Raw genomic sequence first — 17,409 nt, 5'->3', positions numbered from 1 at the left:
AAGGCGCTTATTTTTTATTTATGTTTTTTTAAAAGCCCTTAAAGGTGCTTTTTTTTATTCGGGATTTGTAAAAAGTACTTAATTTTCTATCTTTTAAAAAGAGATATTTTCTCTGCTGTACCTATTGTCGTTCTAAATTATAAAAAATGCACGTTTTTCACAAGTTTTTCTGTAATATTTATCAGAAACGAGTTATTTTATCATGATTATGTAAAGTTTTTGAATTTGATTTATTTTACATGCATAATTTAAGAACTTTAATCGATAGAAAAAAATAATTTTTATTACTGTCCTTATGATTTTTTTTTTGGAAAGTGATTAAAGATAATTTTTGAGTGCTTAAAAAGTACTTAAAAGGCTCTTATTTTTTGTTGAAAAGTCTGGCTGCGCACCCTGATTTCAGTTTGTTTTCTGTTACTTGATTTTATTTGATGCTTATTATTTTTATTTAAAATTTTGTTGGTTCATTTTTTAAAAAAAAAAAAAACTAATTATAATGTGATTTTGATATACTGTATGAAGTTATTTTTAAACATATAAAAAAAGTTTTCTTATTAAGAAACCCTAATAATTCAGTAGAAGGTTATTACATGCATATCATATGTAATATATCAATTGGGAATTCCAGATTTTTGCTAATATTACCTGGCTAATTGGAGAAAAAAATTCAGTATTTTTTACTCAGTCTGATAATTTTTAAGCTTTTTAAAATCAGCTAATATGCTTTTAAGTAAATTAAGAAGCAGGCAAAGAATTGCTAGAACAAACTAAATTTGCTTAAGATTGTTTCAAAAAACCTCAGGCTATATATTATAATCCTTCAGTACTTGGCGCTCATTGCAAATTAAAATAAATGTATTTTCTAATAAACCTAAAGATATGTGGATTTATTACAGTTAGTCTAAAAAGTGTCAGACTTGTTAAAATATACTTAAGACTTCCAATCAACTTGGCCCGTTGCAAAATGAGGAAAGCTTTTCGCCAAGAGGAGAATTATTCATTTAGCAAACGATATACACATTTCTTTTATGTGATTAATCTAACTTTAATTTTAGCAATAGATTATGTTATTTAACTTTGTTAAGTTTTAATGTTATTGTTTCATTTTAATTTGAAGTGTCACTTGTAAAATCTTTTAAAAAATGTTTTGATATAAGTTGTTCACAGATCTTAAAACCATAAAAGTTTGAACTTGCTGATTATAGCTAACTTGAACTTATAATTTTTTAAAGAAAAAAATTAATAAGGGAACACTGCTGCATTTAAGGAAAATTTTGTTAAATAATTTACTGTTCCGAATAAAAATAATGACAATAAATTAACAGTATAAAAGTCCTTTTTAATGCTTTACAACTGAGATGAATTTGATTTTCCTTATTGTTGCTAAGCAACAAAGTTGTCTGTGGAAAAATCTTCCCTGAACAACATGTGTTCCTTTGTAAGTTATAAAATTAAATAAATTCAAGTACATACTTCATTTAACAAGCAAATTACGTCATAATCTTGTTTTTATGCTGTAATTAATTTGCACACAATATATGCATAAAGCTTTTCCAAATTTTATGGTCCTTGCTTTCTTCATCTCTCTCTCTCTTTTTTTTTTATCCAAACGAAAATTTTTTCGCTGCATCAAACTTAATTATTTATCCATTTCATGTTATACAAATTATTTCTGAATTGGTTTGCATCTGGTGCATCAAATGCTGGAATGGTTGCTAAGCAACTGAGTTGTTTGTGGAAAAAATTTTCCTGAACAGCATGTGTTTAATTGAAAAATTTTAGCACATTTAAGCAAATTACAGCATGATCTGCTTGTTTTAATAACATTTAGTTTTGCAGGGCATTAATACATAAAGCTTTTTCATGGAAACTGTTTTCATGTGAGTCTTGCAGTGTTTGCTTCATTTCAATTTATTGATAGATTTTATCTTCTACAAATTGATTTTTAAATTGTTTCAGACAATTTCATCACGCACTAGATTGTTTTAAAATGGATGATGCAGAAAGTCACAAGTTTGCTTCTTGAACTTGTCTGAATTATATTTTCTTGCAAGACAAAATCTTCTGATGGCTTCAAACTTTGCTTTCTATGTGTTTCAGCTTTCTTCTCCATGGATTTCTTTGGTAAGATTAGAATTATTTGTATATTGAAGTAATATTTCAGACTTTGAAATCTTCTTTTCTTTAAAAGGGGGGAAAAATAGCTGTAAAATTTTTTTGTCTTAACTCCTTTTTGTTAATCAAGCATTTTAAATGTAGTTCTTGATTTATTTCTCCTTCCCAAGCTTCTGTTATAATATTATATGCTTACAGAAAGTACTTGAAGTAGCAGTATTTAAAAATTTATGATGAAAATGAAATTTAGAACATACAACATATTACAACTTATAACACAGTGCTTAAAGTTCAAAAAGTATTTTCTGTCTCCGTTGGGAGTGTATATATTTTCTTCACATTATTTTGTGGTACCAAAGTTTTTCTCTGTATTTGTGACACCAAAGATGAGGTTCAGTTTTTTCTGGATGAAATCAGCTAACAACATATTGGCTTTTACACATTTGTCCAGTGTTTCAGCTGAAAGAGATTACAAAAAGAATGAATTGCTGGTATTTTAAATTAAAATTATTATCAATAATAATAAATAGAGCATCCTGCTATACTAAAGCAGTATTTGGATTACATGATATTGTATATCAGTGATCTTTTAAAATTTAAGTAAAATGTATATTAGGTGTCCCATCACTATGGTAATAGGACATTACTGTTTATGTGAGGGTGACGAAATGTTATATTTTTTTACAAAAACATGCATCTTTTTTACAGGAATAAATTGTCAGATGTGACAAATGAGAAAGACATAGTATGCTTGTAATATCATTGAAGTAAGTGCTTTTTGGAATAAAAATTTTCATATATGCTCTAAATTGCAACTACCGAAAGTAGCATCAACAAAGTAATTAACAAACAGCTAAAACAATGTCAGTTATTGTTAAAAGTTGTCAACGTAAATGGGAAAATAAAGGTGAGAAACAATGCTGGAAAAACCACATTAGCCGAGAGAAAAAAAAAGATGAAAAACAGAACAAGAAGAACCACAGTGGCCAAGCGGGGCAAGAGGAGAAATGCATTTTCACACACTATGAAGAGGTAGTGAGTAACTAATGTCGTTAAGCAGCATTTATTTGAATAAAGCAAGATTCCAGGGCATCAAGAAAAGCTTGTGACTGGGGGGTGGAAATAATTTTGGCAGTGTCGAAATTGAAGATTTCTCGAATTCTAGATAAGGAACACATTATATATGTGCATTAAGTCTAAATTTTAAAGCATGTCTAGTTTGTCCGATGTAGCTAAGGTCGCACTGGCAAGGAATGTGGTTAATGCCCCAGTGATTATCAATGCTAATAAGATCTATAAAAGTCTTAATTTGATTTTGTTAATAGGTCTAAAAATGACTTAAAAACCAAAACAGAAGAGAATATTAGCAATTTAATAAGAAAAGGGAGGGAAAAAAAACAGTAAAGCAACTAGTAGAAAAAGAGGAGTGTTTGAGTTTAGCACAGGATTAACTATAGAAGGGTTAAATCCCTAGTTAGCAGCAAGCCAGAGGAGGAAATTAAGTTAGTAGTTTTTAAAAGAAGAGTCAGAGCAAAGGTTAAGCGTGCAGAAATTTTCTGACAATTAGGTTGATTAGAATTATTATGAATGAGCAAATAGACAGCAAAATGTTTAGGATAAACAGAGGTGGAAAAAGATCAGAATATTTAGATTCAAAAACATGTAAAAAAGGTAAAGTAAAATTAATTTCTACGCCTAAATTAATTGAATGTTGTGGTCTGCTGAATTGTCAACAGAAAGTTACTTTCGAAAGTCAGTCTGCTAAGACAAACGTATCATCAAGATATCTTTTCCATCATAAGAATTTGAAGAATTTAAAAACATTTTTTCTTTCAAAATAATGCATGAATATGTCACAAAGAGTGGGAGAGGGGGAGTTGCCCATGGCTAAACCCTTAATTTATTCATAAAAATTACCATTGAATTGAACAGCAGTTTGAAGAATACTAGAATTGACAAGGGTGATATCTTCAATTGATATTGTATTTGATACGTTTAACATGAAATTTTCAAGCTGATTATTGCTTAACTTGCAAGGAAACTGTACAGGTATAGAAGCATGTGAATAAATTCCGAATCATTCATTTTGAAAAATGCTATTTCCATTTTCTTTCTTTGTTAGAAGTAGCAGGTGGACAAATAAATAAAAAGTAAAATAGTTAAAACTTTGTTTCAATTTGTTTTGATTTGTTTGTTTCATAATAGTATTGTTTGCATACATTAATGTATATACAGAACATGTAATTGTTTTCATGATGTATCGCACTAAACATAATTTGGTTTACATAGAATAATAATGATAGTCCTGCCAATTTCGCATTAACGTGGTTAGACTGTATATAAAGTGAAATAGTAAGTGAGAAAAAAAAATGAAGTTTTTTTTCTCTTAGATAATAAGCTTAGGCTTTTTAATTGTATGGTAAAGTATCTGCTGTGGTGGTAAATTAAATGTGGCTTTGTCCTCATCAGGGTTGGAGTTTTCGCTGGCAAAAAGGGGTTTTTGCCAGGACAATGGCAAAAACCAGCAAAAACTGGTAAAAACCGGCAAAAACCAAATTATCTAAATTGCTGATTAAATATTATTACAAAATACTTGAAACAAATTTAAATCAATCATAATGAATAATAATTTTGATACATTACATGAAAAAATTATTTTTAACATTAATAATTAATATACCTAAGGGTAATAATTTTTAAAAGATTGAAAGTTTTTGATCTCTTTTCATTTTAGAATCCTAAAATAAATGTTTTTTTACAAATAAATATTATTATTTGTATAATACTATTATTTATTATAAAAAATTATTATTTGTACAATAATTAACTACACATGTTGATAGATATTTTATGCTTTAAATTATATTTGTATTAATTTAAAATAAGTTCATTTCACTGGAAAAAAGAGAATAATCACAAATTTTCCAATCAATAATGTTTTAAACTACTAAAATGATACATTATCATTTAATTATGGAATAATAGTTTTGTTAATTTTTTTGTAATTATTTATATTCATAGTATATATTTCAATTTTAGGAATAATTTTGTATCAAAAATGTGTTTTTGTCCTCTCACCTTGGAAAATATAGGTTTTTGCCACTTTGCTTGGCAAAAACCTGTTTTTGCCAGGACGGTTTTTACCGGTATTTACCATGGTTTTTTCCACCTGCGGCAAAATCTTGCCAACCCTGGTCCTCATGTTGCATGAAAATTGTTAACTTACAAAAAAAAAATATTAAAATCCCATTTATTTGCTATTTGTACAGAGAATTGGTGGTCCAGATTTTCTTGCAGGTTAATGTCTCAGTTTACATTGAAAAATCTTTCGCTAGGTGCTTGTCATTTATAACCTGTTTTTTTCCCTTATCCTTATGCCAAAAAAAGGGCAGTTTCAGTCTATGACGGAATTAAAGGCTACCATCATTGAAACCTGGCATTGATGGTACTGTCAAGCTGTATCACATATTTCAAGTTATATAGAAACGAAGTTTGCACGAAGTTTGGCTGCACTTAGAAGTGGCTTTATTTCGATGGGACACTTTTTTCCCTCCTTTTTCACTTATTCGATTATTTTTCCTGTCCAGGTGGAAGAGGGACTCCTTGTAGATATGTGTTTGGAAATCGACATACTTGTCATACATGTTTGGCTCACATTGGTTTACTTTACATCCAATTATGACACAAAATCAAGGTTGGCATTATTTAAGTGGAACACACTCTATTACTTATTGTCTAAAGAAACATTTTGTACTTGGTTATGAAATCTACTCTAGGGAAATTAAAGTGTTAATTGAACAAGTTTTAAAAATTGGATAAAAATTAATGTTTAATTAATATTATTCTAATGATTTGCTGTACTAATGTTTCATATAAAATGGATTAATTTTAAATTTATCTAAACTTTATTCTGATCTTTAAGATATGAAGGGCTTCTAGCAAGATAATGATACATCATATTTTTTTTACAATAGTAAGATTTTTATTTCAAACTGTCTCTTTGTATAAGTATTGTAAGTGTTGTGACTCAAACGATATTTATTTTGTATTTCCATGACAACGAGATATATAATGTTTGGTAATCTGGCAATAAGAAAATTGTTGTGTTCTAAATTTACGTTGCGTTAAAGAATTACGTTAAAAATTGGTTACTCTCTGGAAATATGTGTTTACGTTCTTTATAATTTATTAACTCTTCTGTAAATAGCATTCATGTGCCATCTTATATGTTTTAATAAACCATTGGGAAACGTATATCAGCTTCTTAGTTAGAACAGTAAGCTTCCCAAATTTCCACTAGATTCAGCACAATCCACTGAAACATCTTATTGTGAAATTATGTTTTTCATTTAAAAAAATGCTCTCTTGTACAAATTTTAAAATGTGGCTTACACATGTTACCTCATGTCTTCTCTGAAATCTGTATTATCGCTTTCATTTTTTTTTCTAAAGTCATAGTTTCAATACTAAAGTACCACCATCATGGCCTAGGTGGAGGATGGACAGAAAAATACTATTGAAGCAATAGAAAATTATCTTTCCAAGTGTTTGGAAATGTATTCTACATTTATATCTTATGAACAAAATGTCCAGAAATTATTAGGTTGATGAGCTTCTTATTCTTGACACACCTCAATGTGTGTGTTTAAGGAAATAGCTCAAAAAGTACATTTAAGAAAAGAAACTTTCAAACTTTTCTATATGAAATTTGTTTTTTTTTTTTAAAGAATAAATGTGATAGATCCAAATAAATTCGAATAATCCAAATCACTTTGTGCATTTTTTAAGAGTATTTAAAGTTACCAGTTGATTTTACTAGATTGTCAAGGTTCCTATATATATATATAATAGTGATAATAAATTAACGCTGTATGAATTAAAATTTTTTATCAGAAAAATTTTTTATCAGAAGAGATGATCAGAAAAACAACCTAATCTGGGGTGGGATTGGCAGTAACCCTGCCAATCCCACCCCAGTTCAGGACTTTGCCCTGAAATAATTATGGCTTGCTTTTAAAAAGAGTAAAGTAAGAAATTCCTCGTTTAGTTGTTTAACCCAAATTTAATATAATGTGTCCATTTTGTTAAACTTTGTTCGGAATAAAACGCTCAAAGGCTATTACTTTGTGATAAGTACTGACTTTAATGTTGCTGATTTTTACACACTGCACTATCTCTATTATGTTTAAATTATCTCTGTCCTACACTTTAAGTGCATTCCAGTTTAATACTCTCCCAACTCGTAATATAGTTTTAGTCGAATAAACAAATAAAGGATTTATATCTAAATTAAAAACTAAAATAATTTTAGGTAATCAATACTGATTAGATATAAAAACAAAGATTTCTGAATTAGCGTGCCTCTTTTTTAAAATAATTTAATAACCTCCATTAAAAAAAAAATTTGAATCAAGCAAGTTAAAAATTGCACTTAGAGTTTGACTTACAATAGCACATGTAATAAATATTTTTGGCTTGTACTTGTCTCAATTGCTATAATTACTTGCATTTTCCCTCATGATATCATTTCTAAGCACAAACTTATGTCTTTGTCTAAAACAGTTTGGTGAAATAAAAAATTGCAGTAGAACTGGTAAGTCCTTTTGGCATGTTCTTGTGCAGAATTGAATTTGTGTTTTGATATGTCATACATAATCTAACTACTGTACTGTGATATGTACAAGCAACAGATGTTATTGTACACAGAAATTATAATAATTTTGGCCCAGCTTATTCTATGGGAATAATATATCTTGCTTTTTTCTGAAATGGCTTTGTAAATTCTTTACAATACTTGTATAGAGGTAAAATGAACACAAGAGTTCCTGATATAAACATCTACAATTCTGTTTGTTTAAAAATCTTGTACTTACCTTAAATCTGGTTATAGTTCCTGACTCTTTGAATTTTTTTCTTTCAGGATACGGAGTGATAGAGTATGCTATTCTCTACAAATGAAGAAGAATTATTAATTCATTCAACCACTATTTTCTATTTTAACTCTTTGACCCAGAATTTTTATTGAACATATTTTTCTTACTTTTTTAATAAATTAGGTCAAATATGTGAAAATATTATTTAGAATTTTAATAATTTATGGTAATAAAGTACAGCATGAAACACTGGTTGCCTTTTTCTGCATTGAAATTAAAATCTTCCAAATATAGCTAATTTAAAAAATAATATAATAATAATTAAGTTACGAAACCAGACACAATAACGTACTTTCGCTGAATAAACACACCTTTTTTTCCGATTGATTCGGATTTCTGACCCCTTATATATAGGGGGTAGCCGCCATTTCGGGAATATGGTCCCAATAGTTTAGTCAGGAGAGTGATCCAAAGTTTGGACTCCTTAATGTTAATTTTAATTTTTACGTATTTCGTTATAAGAAATTTTTATAATCAAATTGAAAAATTTTTGCAAACAATTATAAAATTTGTTTATCCAAGAATAATTCCAATGCAAAAAATAAATTTTACTAAATATTTTTTTATTATTTAAGAATGGTCGGAAAAAAAATTTAAATTGTGAAGTATACAATTTTTTACATGAATTTAAAGAATGTAATTTTGTGTAGCAAAATCGGTCGAATAATTTCTGAGAGATAGAATTTCAAAAAAGTCAAATACTTAAAATTCAATTTTTCAATAACTATTCAACTGATTTAGCTCAAATTTTGTATTTTGCTAATATAAAATTACATTATTTAAAATGATGCAAAAAATTGTATACCTTACAATTCATAATTTTTTCAACCATTCTTGAATGAAATAAAAAAATTTTACTAAAATTTATTTTTTGCATTGGAATTATCCTTGGATAAACGAATTTTATAATTGTGTGTTAAAATTTTTCAACTCAATTAAAAAGTTCTCGAGATATAGCGAAATAAGCGAAAACTAAAATTAACTTTAAGGGGTCCAAACTTTGAAGCGATCTCTTGACCAAACTATTGGGATCATAATTCCCAGATTGTGGTTACCCCCTATATTTTGGGGGTCAGAAATCATAATCCGTCAGGAAAAAAAGACATGTTTATTCAGAGAAATTTCGTTTTTTTTTTGTCTGATTTCGTAACTTAAAATATCGTCTGCATTAATTAAACAGCACATTTCAGGTCTCCCCTTCGAACCAGTAAGATTGAGTCATAGAACGCAAAGAGTCGATAATTAGATGTTATTCAGGGCGGTTCGTTTCTTTTTTTTTCAAACCATTATAGAAAAGCGTATGCACAAATATTGCATCGTTAAGCTGTGACGGCTCAAGGGATAGAGCTTTCGCTTTCTAATTAGGTGAACTGGGTTCGAATCCTAGCATTGACTGTGAATTCCGCATCCGACTTGCACCGACCACAGTGCTGACATCAAAATATCCTCAGTGGTAGACGAATCATGGGTTAGAGGCCCCTTGCCATCAGGCTAACCGTTTGAGTTAGTTCCATCAAGAACTCCACGAAGGAAATTTTTTCCCAATACTTGATCCAGGAGTTCTCTTGTCTTCTGGATTGGGTTCAAAATTTCAAGGCTACGGCGTTGAAAATTAGTCGTAAACCCAAAAATATGACCAGCTGTTCAAAGACGGTTATGAAATAAATTAGGAAATACTTCATCGTTGCTTTTCCGTTTGCAGCCCCCACACACGCTAAAATGCCGCAGTAAGGCGTTGTGTGTATATGCTAACATATAATCCTATTATATCTTAGCATATCTTTCAATCTTAGCTCGACATGCTAAGATGGAATCCTTAAATTTAGTTCAACGTGCAGGGTCGCCCGACTATGATGAACTTGGGTCCTGGGTTAAAACTTAGGGCTAGTGCCCTTTTTAGAAATGTTATGTTTTTAATTTTGATAGTCAAACAGCCACACTTTCCAAAATATTATGGAACATCTTTGAGATAAACTAGGTTAATTTACCACTGATTCGTGTTTTTTTTTTTTTTTTTTTTGTAAATAGTCCTGCAATAATATACCATTAAATCTGGTCCATTTTTATGGTCACTCTCAACAATATTTAAAATTAAATATAAGTAATACAACCTACCTCTGAGCAAGTACCCTTTGCCTTACAAAGTTTATAGCATGCATATCCGGGTACCATCGCTACTGAAGATAGAGCAAAGCCCCATCCTAATGCTACAGCCCATCCTGGATAGAGATAGTTGTTATACTTCAGAGGTGGGTTATTGATGATGGCCGACACAATTACTGCCTGTGAATCAAAATATTAGGAGGCATTTTATTTTCAAATACAATAGAACATCATAAATTTGGATAAACTCTTGCTTAGTGCCTATTGGTAATATATAGTATTCGCCGTTCTAGATGGTAAATTTTAGTCAGCATAGCAGACAGAATTAGTTCCTCCTAGATTTAGGATTAAGGCTTATTTTTTTAAAAAAATTGATTTTAGTCATTTTATGCTTTTTTTTTCTTTCCATGATAGGATTGATTTTATTCTTATATTTTTATTTACATTTATCTTTTTTCTTTTAAATGTACAACAGTCCCTGTTTAAATTATTAGACGCACTGTAAGATTCTATGTAAGATCTTAATTATCAGGTGATACTATACAGCTTTATAGACAGGGACAGTGATGACGTATTTCATGACGTCAAACGACGCGTCCTTCCAATCTCCGTTCCAAACATTCTGTTGAACGATCCATTTAAATGGCATTTCCTATGTTAATTTAAGACGGCAAGATTTTTAGTTGTTTATTGACATAAATAAAATTATTTAGCGCTTTTAAGAGACTTATTCCTAATTTATGTAGTTTTCTTTATACGGGGTATCAGTAGGTTTTACGAGTTAAGTGCATTAAATGCTATAAAAAAAGTTTCAAAATGGTCAAGTTATCTTTAATTTTGATATATAAAAATTTAAGCGTCAATATTTTTAACTCTTGTTTCATGTTTATAATAATGTCTTATTTTATTTAGAATTTGTTACTTATTCTTTATCTACATCTAATTTTTTTCTTTAGTTATGGATAGGCATGCATTGTTTTTAAAAACGTTTTGTAATTTTTAATCTATAATTAGATTGTATTTATCAATACTAATGTCTGTTTATTTAATTAAGTCTGATGATTAAATTTGTAGTTATTGTAAACTTTGTTTGCTTAAGATTTTCTGATTATTGCTGCTAATTCTCATTAGCTTTAGTTTTTAACTACTAAATAGGAATAAATTATGTTACTAACTTATTGTTAAATGTGCAGAGTTTTAGTTTAAACTGAGACTTATTTTGACTTGAGATTTTTTCTTGTTATATTTGTCAACATCATCATTAAATAGTTTTTAACAATAATTTTATGCATTCATTTTTTGAGAAAATTAAGATACCTTATTATTGGATAATTAATATTAGATTATTCTTAACGTTACTAGTGTAGTGCTAAGTTAATGTGTAGTGTTATGATAGTGCAGTGTAGTGTTATGTTAAAAGGGTCAATACTATGTTTAGTTTCCAGAATTTTAATATATAGAATAGCTAAATTATTTTAAAATTTTTTTTAATTTTCATTTTAAAATGCGAGAGGAACAATTTTTGTAGGTGTTATATATGAATTTATCTTAAAATCTCAGATTCCTATTTTATTCGATAAGAAAGTGCAACATGAATTTTTTAGAATTCTTTAAAACATACTTATCCCATACAGAAACTTTTATTTAACATTCATATTTATTAATCTATGTATTCACATAGGTGTTTAAATTTTACTTATATAATAATATTAATTTCGCATGCATTTCAAATAAATATAATTAAAATTTTTAAGAAATTTTTTAATTTAGAAACTTAACTCTTTAATGCATGTATACATATTTAGTTATACAGCTTTTATATTTGGCAAATGTTACTGTTATCACTTTTTAGAGAATAAAATTTGCATTTAACAGTCTAAATCAAAATTTTTTAAATTACCTTCATAGTAATATTTTATTTGTTACAGTGAACGTAATATTCAAGTCATCCAAATTTATTTCATAATTTGGTTGTAAATATGTTTTAAGATCTGTCAACGTCTGTGTTAAGATCTTGTTTACATAATATTTTTTTTTTTTTACTTCCTATCATTTTAGCTCAAATTTATTGGTAAATTTACTATTTTAAAAACGTGTATCTTAAATGCTTTATAATTTTCACCAACTTATCTGACTTTATTCATGCTCCTTACATAACTTTTGAATTTGTTTTTAAATTTTCATTATTATTTACAATTAATAAGTTGTCTCAATATTATAAAAAAAAATTTATTTAATATAATATACATATTTTAAGAAAAATTAAACATAAATTAGAAATAACATTTTTCAAATAATAAGATTCACAAATTTCCGATTTCCAGATTATAACTACAATTTATATGGTAAATATTAAATACTAATTCTCCCAATCATACATACAAAAAGTTTTCATAATCATTTACAATTAATAAGCTACTCCAATTAATATCATAAAAAGAGATTAACGTAATATTAATATATGCAACACTTTTTCTTGCCCTTTCAGTGGTTAAATTCGACTCTATATTAATATATTCAAAGATTTAGTTGACCCACTTTTAACTACATGAGAAACGCCATATTGTTTGCTCCGTTCGAAACTTTGTTTGGAACGGGGAGAGCTAGTGACGTCGTTGATGACGTAGGACTAACCCTGTCTATTGCTTTTACGTCGCTGAAACCGGTTTGCACTTGTTTACATTCGTGTGTCAATTGATTAATATTGTAATGCAATACGTTAAAAATAAATACAGATAGGAAGTATATAAAAAATCTGAATAAAAACCCATTATTATTATATGTTTATTATTATTATTATATTATATGTTTTTATATTATTATTATTATATTATATGTATATTATTATTATATGTTTAAATATAAAAGTATTGCGCACAAACTCTTGCAAAACATGCAATTATTAAAAAACCACAGTGCGTCTAATAATTTGGTCTAATTATAATATAATAAATATTCTATATTTATATAACATATAGTGTAATTTATCCAATCATCGAATTGATATTATATATCGTCCAATTTAACCAATTAATACACAAACGTAAACAAGTGCAAACCGGTTTCAGTCGCGTAAAAACAATAAATCTATATAGTATCACCTGTTAATTAAGATCTTACTTAGAATCTTATACTGCGTCTAATAATTGGGCGAGGGACTGAATGTAATATTTTCCTTTATTTTAATTCACGAATTAAAATGAAAGTATAATAAATAACAAGTATAAGTATGCCTGCTTGTACTTGTTATTTATGGAACAATATTAAAAAAAAATCTTTTAAAGGGAAACTCATCCAAAGCAAATTCTTTTTGCACATTTGGTAAACTTTAAATGTGTAAAATAACGTGAAGCAGGTCATTTGTAGCAGCCAATCGAGTTGTCTGCAAATGTTCATCATTTTGCTTTTAAATTTTTTTTTAAGTAGAGGAGAGAGAAAAAATTACAAATAATATTTAATTAAGGAATGAAGATTATTCATCGTTTTATAATTAATAATCTTAAATTTGGTTTTATGCCCTACAGTTAAATTTGCGGTCCTTGTGCTATATGTCCAGTCTAGTTATGCATTTGTTTCTGGTAGACATAAGCTGAAAATGATTAAAATAAGTCGAATTATTGTTTACTTCAAAATGAAAACTTAAAAAGAACTGGTTTTTATGGAAACATATTTCTTTATTAAATATTTTGATTTGAAAAATGCAGTAAGAAATATTAGTGGAATCTTTCATAAATGTGTTTTTTTTTTTTTTTTTTTTTAATAATATTTTCAATGTATTGTAAAATTTTACTGTATTTTCCTATAAAAAAATGCCATTTTTATTTCAGTGGCATTTTACTTGAAATAATTTCTTAAAGGCAACAGTAAGATTGAATGAATTATAGGTTGGATTCAAATATAATTAGACGTTTTAAAACTCATCACTGGTTATAAAAAGTGCTAATTCGTGGAACCCTTTTTACTTTTCCGTATAATATTAGGGTTCCACGGAGCGCACCATTTGGGAACCGCTGGTGTACAGCATTACTTTTTACAGCATGTTTAGAATGACTTTAAATTGTGCGTTGATTGTACTGTACGACATTTGTACTTAGAATGTGCCAGAGTGTATTAATATTAGACTATTAAGCATTATTAATAGTCATCGAAAGACAAATTGGATTTTGTTGTTAGGAACGGAAATTATTCAATAATACAATAATTATTATCTTTTTTATTAAAACGATATTAGTTTCAAATTCTCTTTACAGTCTTTATAACTTGAAATATTTTCACTTATTTTTTTATAGAAAATTCAAGATGTTTAAGCGATTATTAAGAACATCTCTAACTGACAAAAAAAATTTATAGTATAAGTTTCAAATTTCTTTAAAAGCTAAATTGAAAGACACAGATAATTTTTCAACTCTATAAATCATTAAATAAATGATCTCAAGAAACTGAAGCGGTAAGCGCTTTTTTATATATATGTATTTTAAATCACTTTTGTTTCTTCTCATTCACAACTTGAAAAGAGGCGCCTATTCTTAAAACGCTTGAAACATGTCGACTGGTTACTTACTATTTGTATATTTTTGAAACGAATGATTTGTTTAATCAGGTAACGATAAATCATATTTAATATTTTAAAAATATCTCATTTTATAAATTGTTAACCAAGTTCCAAGTGTTACCAGAAATATTGACAAAGCATACCATTGTTACACACAGGGCGTTGCCTGCCGAACAGAAGCAACATTGTTTTTTTTTGGCTGTTCATTTTAAATAAGACAGTATAACGCGTAACAGTTAAATTCCTGATCTAGCTCAGCCTTGAATCATATAATTAAAATCAAATTCTTTGTTCGAGACTGAAAGGAGCGGAAGGTTAAAAGAGCCGAAGTAATTCTTAGAATTTATTAAGTTTTTCTAATTGGCAACATTATTTAAATCGGTAACATCAAAAGGCTTCCGTCAGAAGTAACAAAAATATACCTCATAGGCCTATATATCAGTCTACATCTTGTTCGCACGGCAATTGTTGAAACAGTTAATCATTATCTACAGAGTATTGCTCCTGATTATCCTTCACTTCAAAGTGAAGTGATTTGTTTAATTTTATATACCAAGTTGAGATATTACTTTAAATGTATAAGATATTTTTCCTTTTTGTCGGCTGAATAAGACGAAAAACTAAATTAGATCTCGTCCTTTTTTCCCTATTCGGAATTTTCAAGCGATTTTGCGAAAGGTTTTGATAAATATACTTAGAACCCTTGTTAAAAATAATTTTTTTTTTTAAAAAAAAGCTATCACATTGTGCGTCGCAATTTTTTTTTCTAAAATTTTAATCAAATTAAGTTTGTCAAATTAAGTTAAATGGGATTTTAAGCTAAATTAATTTAATTGGATTTTAAGCTAAATTTTTAATTTGTGTTTTCTTGTTACTTTTTTGCACCTAACAAACTTTTGTTACATAGTATAATTAAAAAAGCATAATACCTAAAAAAAAAGGTAAAAAAATAAAAGGGTCGCTTTATTGACCCCTTAACGATCGGTTAATTTTCAAGAAAACGGTCATAAAAGTGGCTATTTTTTATTAGTGCTATTTGATTAGTGCTGACATCTAGTTTAAAATAAACTAACTATCTACAATTATTTTAAAAATATCCTGGTACTGCCTTCTGGGGTGTAAAATGAGAAATAAAATGTTTTCTGGGCAAAAGAAATGAATTAGTTTTATTCTTATTGGCGCGTAACTACTGAGCACTCCAGCACGGAAATATAACGGGAGCGAGAAATAGAGGGCGAAACCTCACCTCGTCATTTTCACGGGAGCGAGAAGAAAGGGGTTAATAGATTAGGAGAATTAACTTCGATTAAATATTATGAGTCTCTTAAGAGCCAGACCTCTTTATGTGCAATTCCTTGGGCTCTGCCATCTGTAAGTTTAGAATGAGTAAAAAACGTAATTGATGATACTTAATGGGAAGGTTATATACGATAGAAAAACAAGAAGGTCACGTGGTAAAAGAAATTTCTTATGAAGTGAAAAAACTTTTATATAATGAAATTATGCCTTTTGTGGTATTGAGTAAATAATGTAAAACTACTCGCTTCGCAGTTTTCAGAATTTTTTTAAAATCTAATTTTATAACAGCTTAAACTGACAAAAACCAAATAGATATTTATCGATAACTCTAAACTAAAAACAGGCAATTGTTTGCTATCTAACTACCTATCAGAAACTAATGATTGCAGAATTGTATTGACATAATTTTGTCACAAAATATTAATATAGAATCTAAAATAGCGCACGCTTTAAATCTCAAATTGCGATTGGATGGCTGGCGGCCTGGCATTTTACATGTATCGGAAGATACTGCCACAAATAGAGTTAATATTCATCATCAGTTTTAGTTGTGAAAATGAAATAAAAAGCATTAAAATAATCTTCGATAGTTTAGTTCGATCGAGAGAGGAAGGGCCTCTTAATAACGAAGAGGAGACGAGATGACAATCAAAGTTGAATTGATGCTTTTAATTCGTCCTTCTCTGAATCTTGATTTGGCAAATTATGATCATTATTTCGTATTTTCCTCATTCCAATACTAATTTGCTTTTGAAAAAGCTGTTGTCCTATGTGACTCAAGAGCTGCTTTGCTTGCCATTGCATCCTTAAATAATCCCTTAACTCGAGACATTTTGGATTGTCGCCTCCAACTTGAATACCTAGCATCCCTTAAGAAAACCATTGTTCTCCAGTGGGTTCCTGCCCATTGCGGGGTTACGGGTAATGAAAGTGCAGACTACTTAGCAAAAAAGGGGGCCTTAATTATTCAGGCTTCTGCGCACATTATGCCCTTCTGTTCCATCCAACAGCCTATTAAGAGGACCTTTCAGACCTGTGCTCATGAAGAACTTATCGACCGTACTTCTACTAAGTCTTGGAGGGCTTACATCCTAAATTTGCGAAATGGCCCAAGACGAAAAGCGGTGGCTGAATTCCGCTTGGCCACCGGTCATGACTGTCTGCGGAAACATCTGTCTAGATTTGGTATCGTTCCTTCCCCGGTATGCACTCTTTGCAGTTCTGTTGAGGACATGGACTCCACGCACCTTCTCCGCTGCGCTGCACTTTGCAGGAATTCTATCAACAACCGCTATTGGGAAGCTAGAGACATGTTCTGATTAATAGACTGTTGCAGCATCTTTTGTTTCTGTTCTTATTTTTAGATGTTTATGTATGCTGTTACTGTCTGTAATCTGCCATTGGAAA

At 28.9% G+C, this 17,409-nt stretch overlaps 1 protein-coding gene and 1 long non-coding RNA gene across 5 annotated transcripts in view; one reads left to right on the top strand and one right to left on the bottom strand.

Moving 5' to 3' along the window:
• Positions 1–1,318: 1,318 nt before the first annotated feature.
• The window catches only part of LOC107445150 (sodium-dependent dopamine transporter), a 171,032-nt gene continuing 154,941 nt past the window's right edge, over positions 1,319–17,409 (bottom strand). For all 4 annotated transcript variants that reach the window (XM_043053562.3, XM_043053561.3, XM_087160910.1 and 1 more), the window contains exons 13-15: positions 10,164–10,331; positions 7,989–8,063; positions 1,319–2,574 (exon numbers count right to left, since the gene is read on the bottom strand). In XM_043053562.3, the coding sequence (XP_042909496.1) occupies positions 2,551–2,574; positions 7,989–8,063; positions 10,164–10,331 (267 nt within the window). In that variant the 3' untranslated portion in view covers positions 1,319–2,550. The remainder of the gene's footprint in view (positions 2,575–7,988; positions 8,064–10,163; positions 10,332–17,409) is intronic.
• Positions 2,004–8,237, top strand: LOC122271636 (uncharacterized). The gene is made up of 3 exons (XR_006226516.3): positions 2,004–2,124; positions 2,824–2,882; positions 8,036–8,237. It is a non-coding gene; the product is annotated as an uncharacterized LOC122271636 (long non-coding RNA).

The sequence above is a fragment of the Parasteatoda tepidariorum genome, chromosome 4, assembly GCF_982258835.1.
Source record: "Parasteatoda tepidariorum strain Cologne lab strain chromosome 4, Ptep-v5.0, whole genome shotgun sequence".
In the NCBI taxonomy this organism is placed as follows: domain Eukaryota; kingdom Metazoa; phylum Arthropoda; class Arachnida; order Araneae; family Theridiidae; genus Parasteatoda; species Parasteatoda tepidariorum.
The sequence above is the reverse complement of the archived record's forward strand: the minus strand, read 5'-3'. Positions and strand labels throughout refer to the sequence as shown.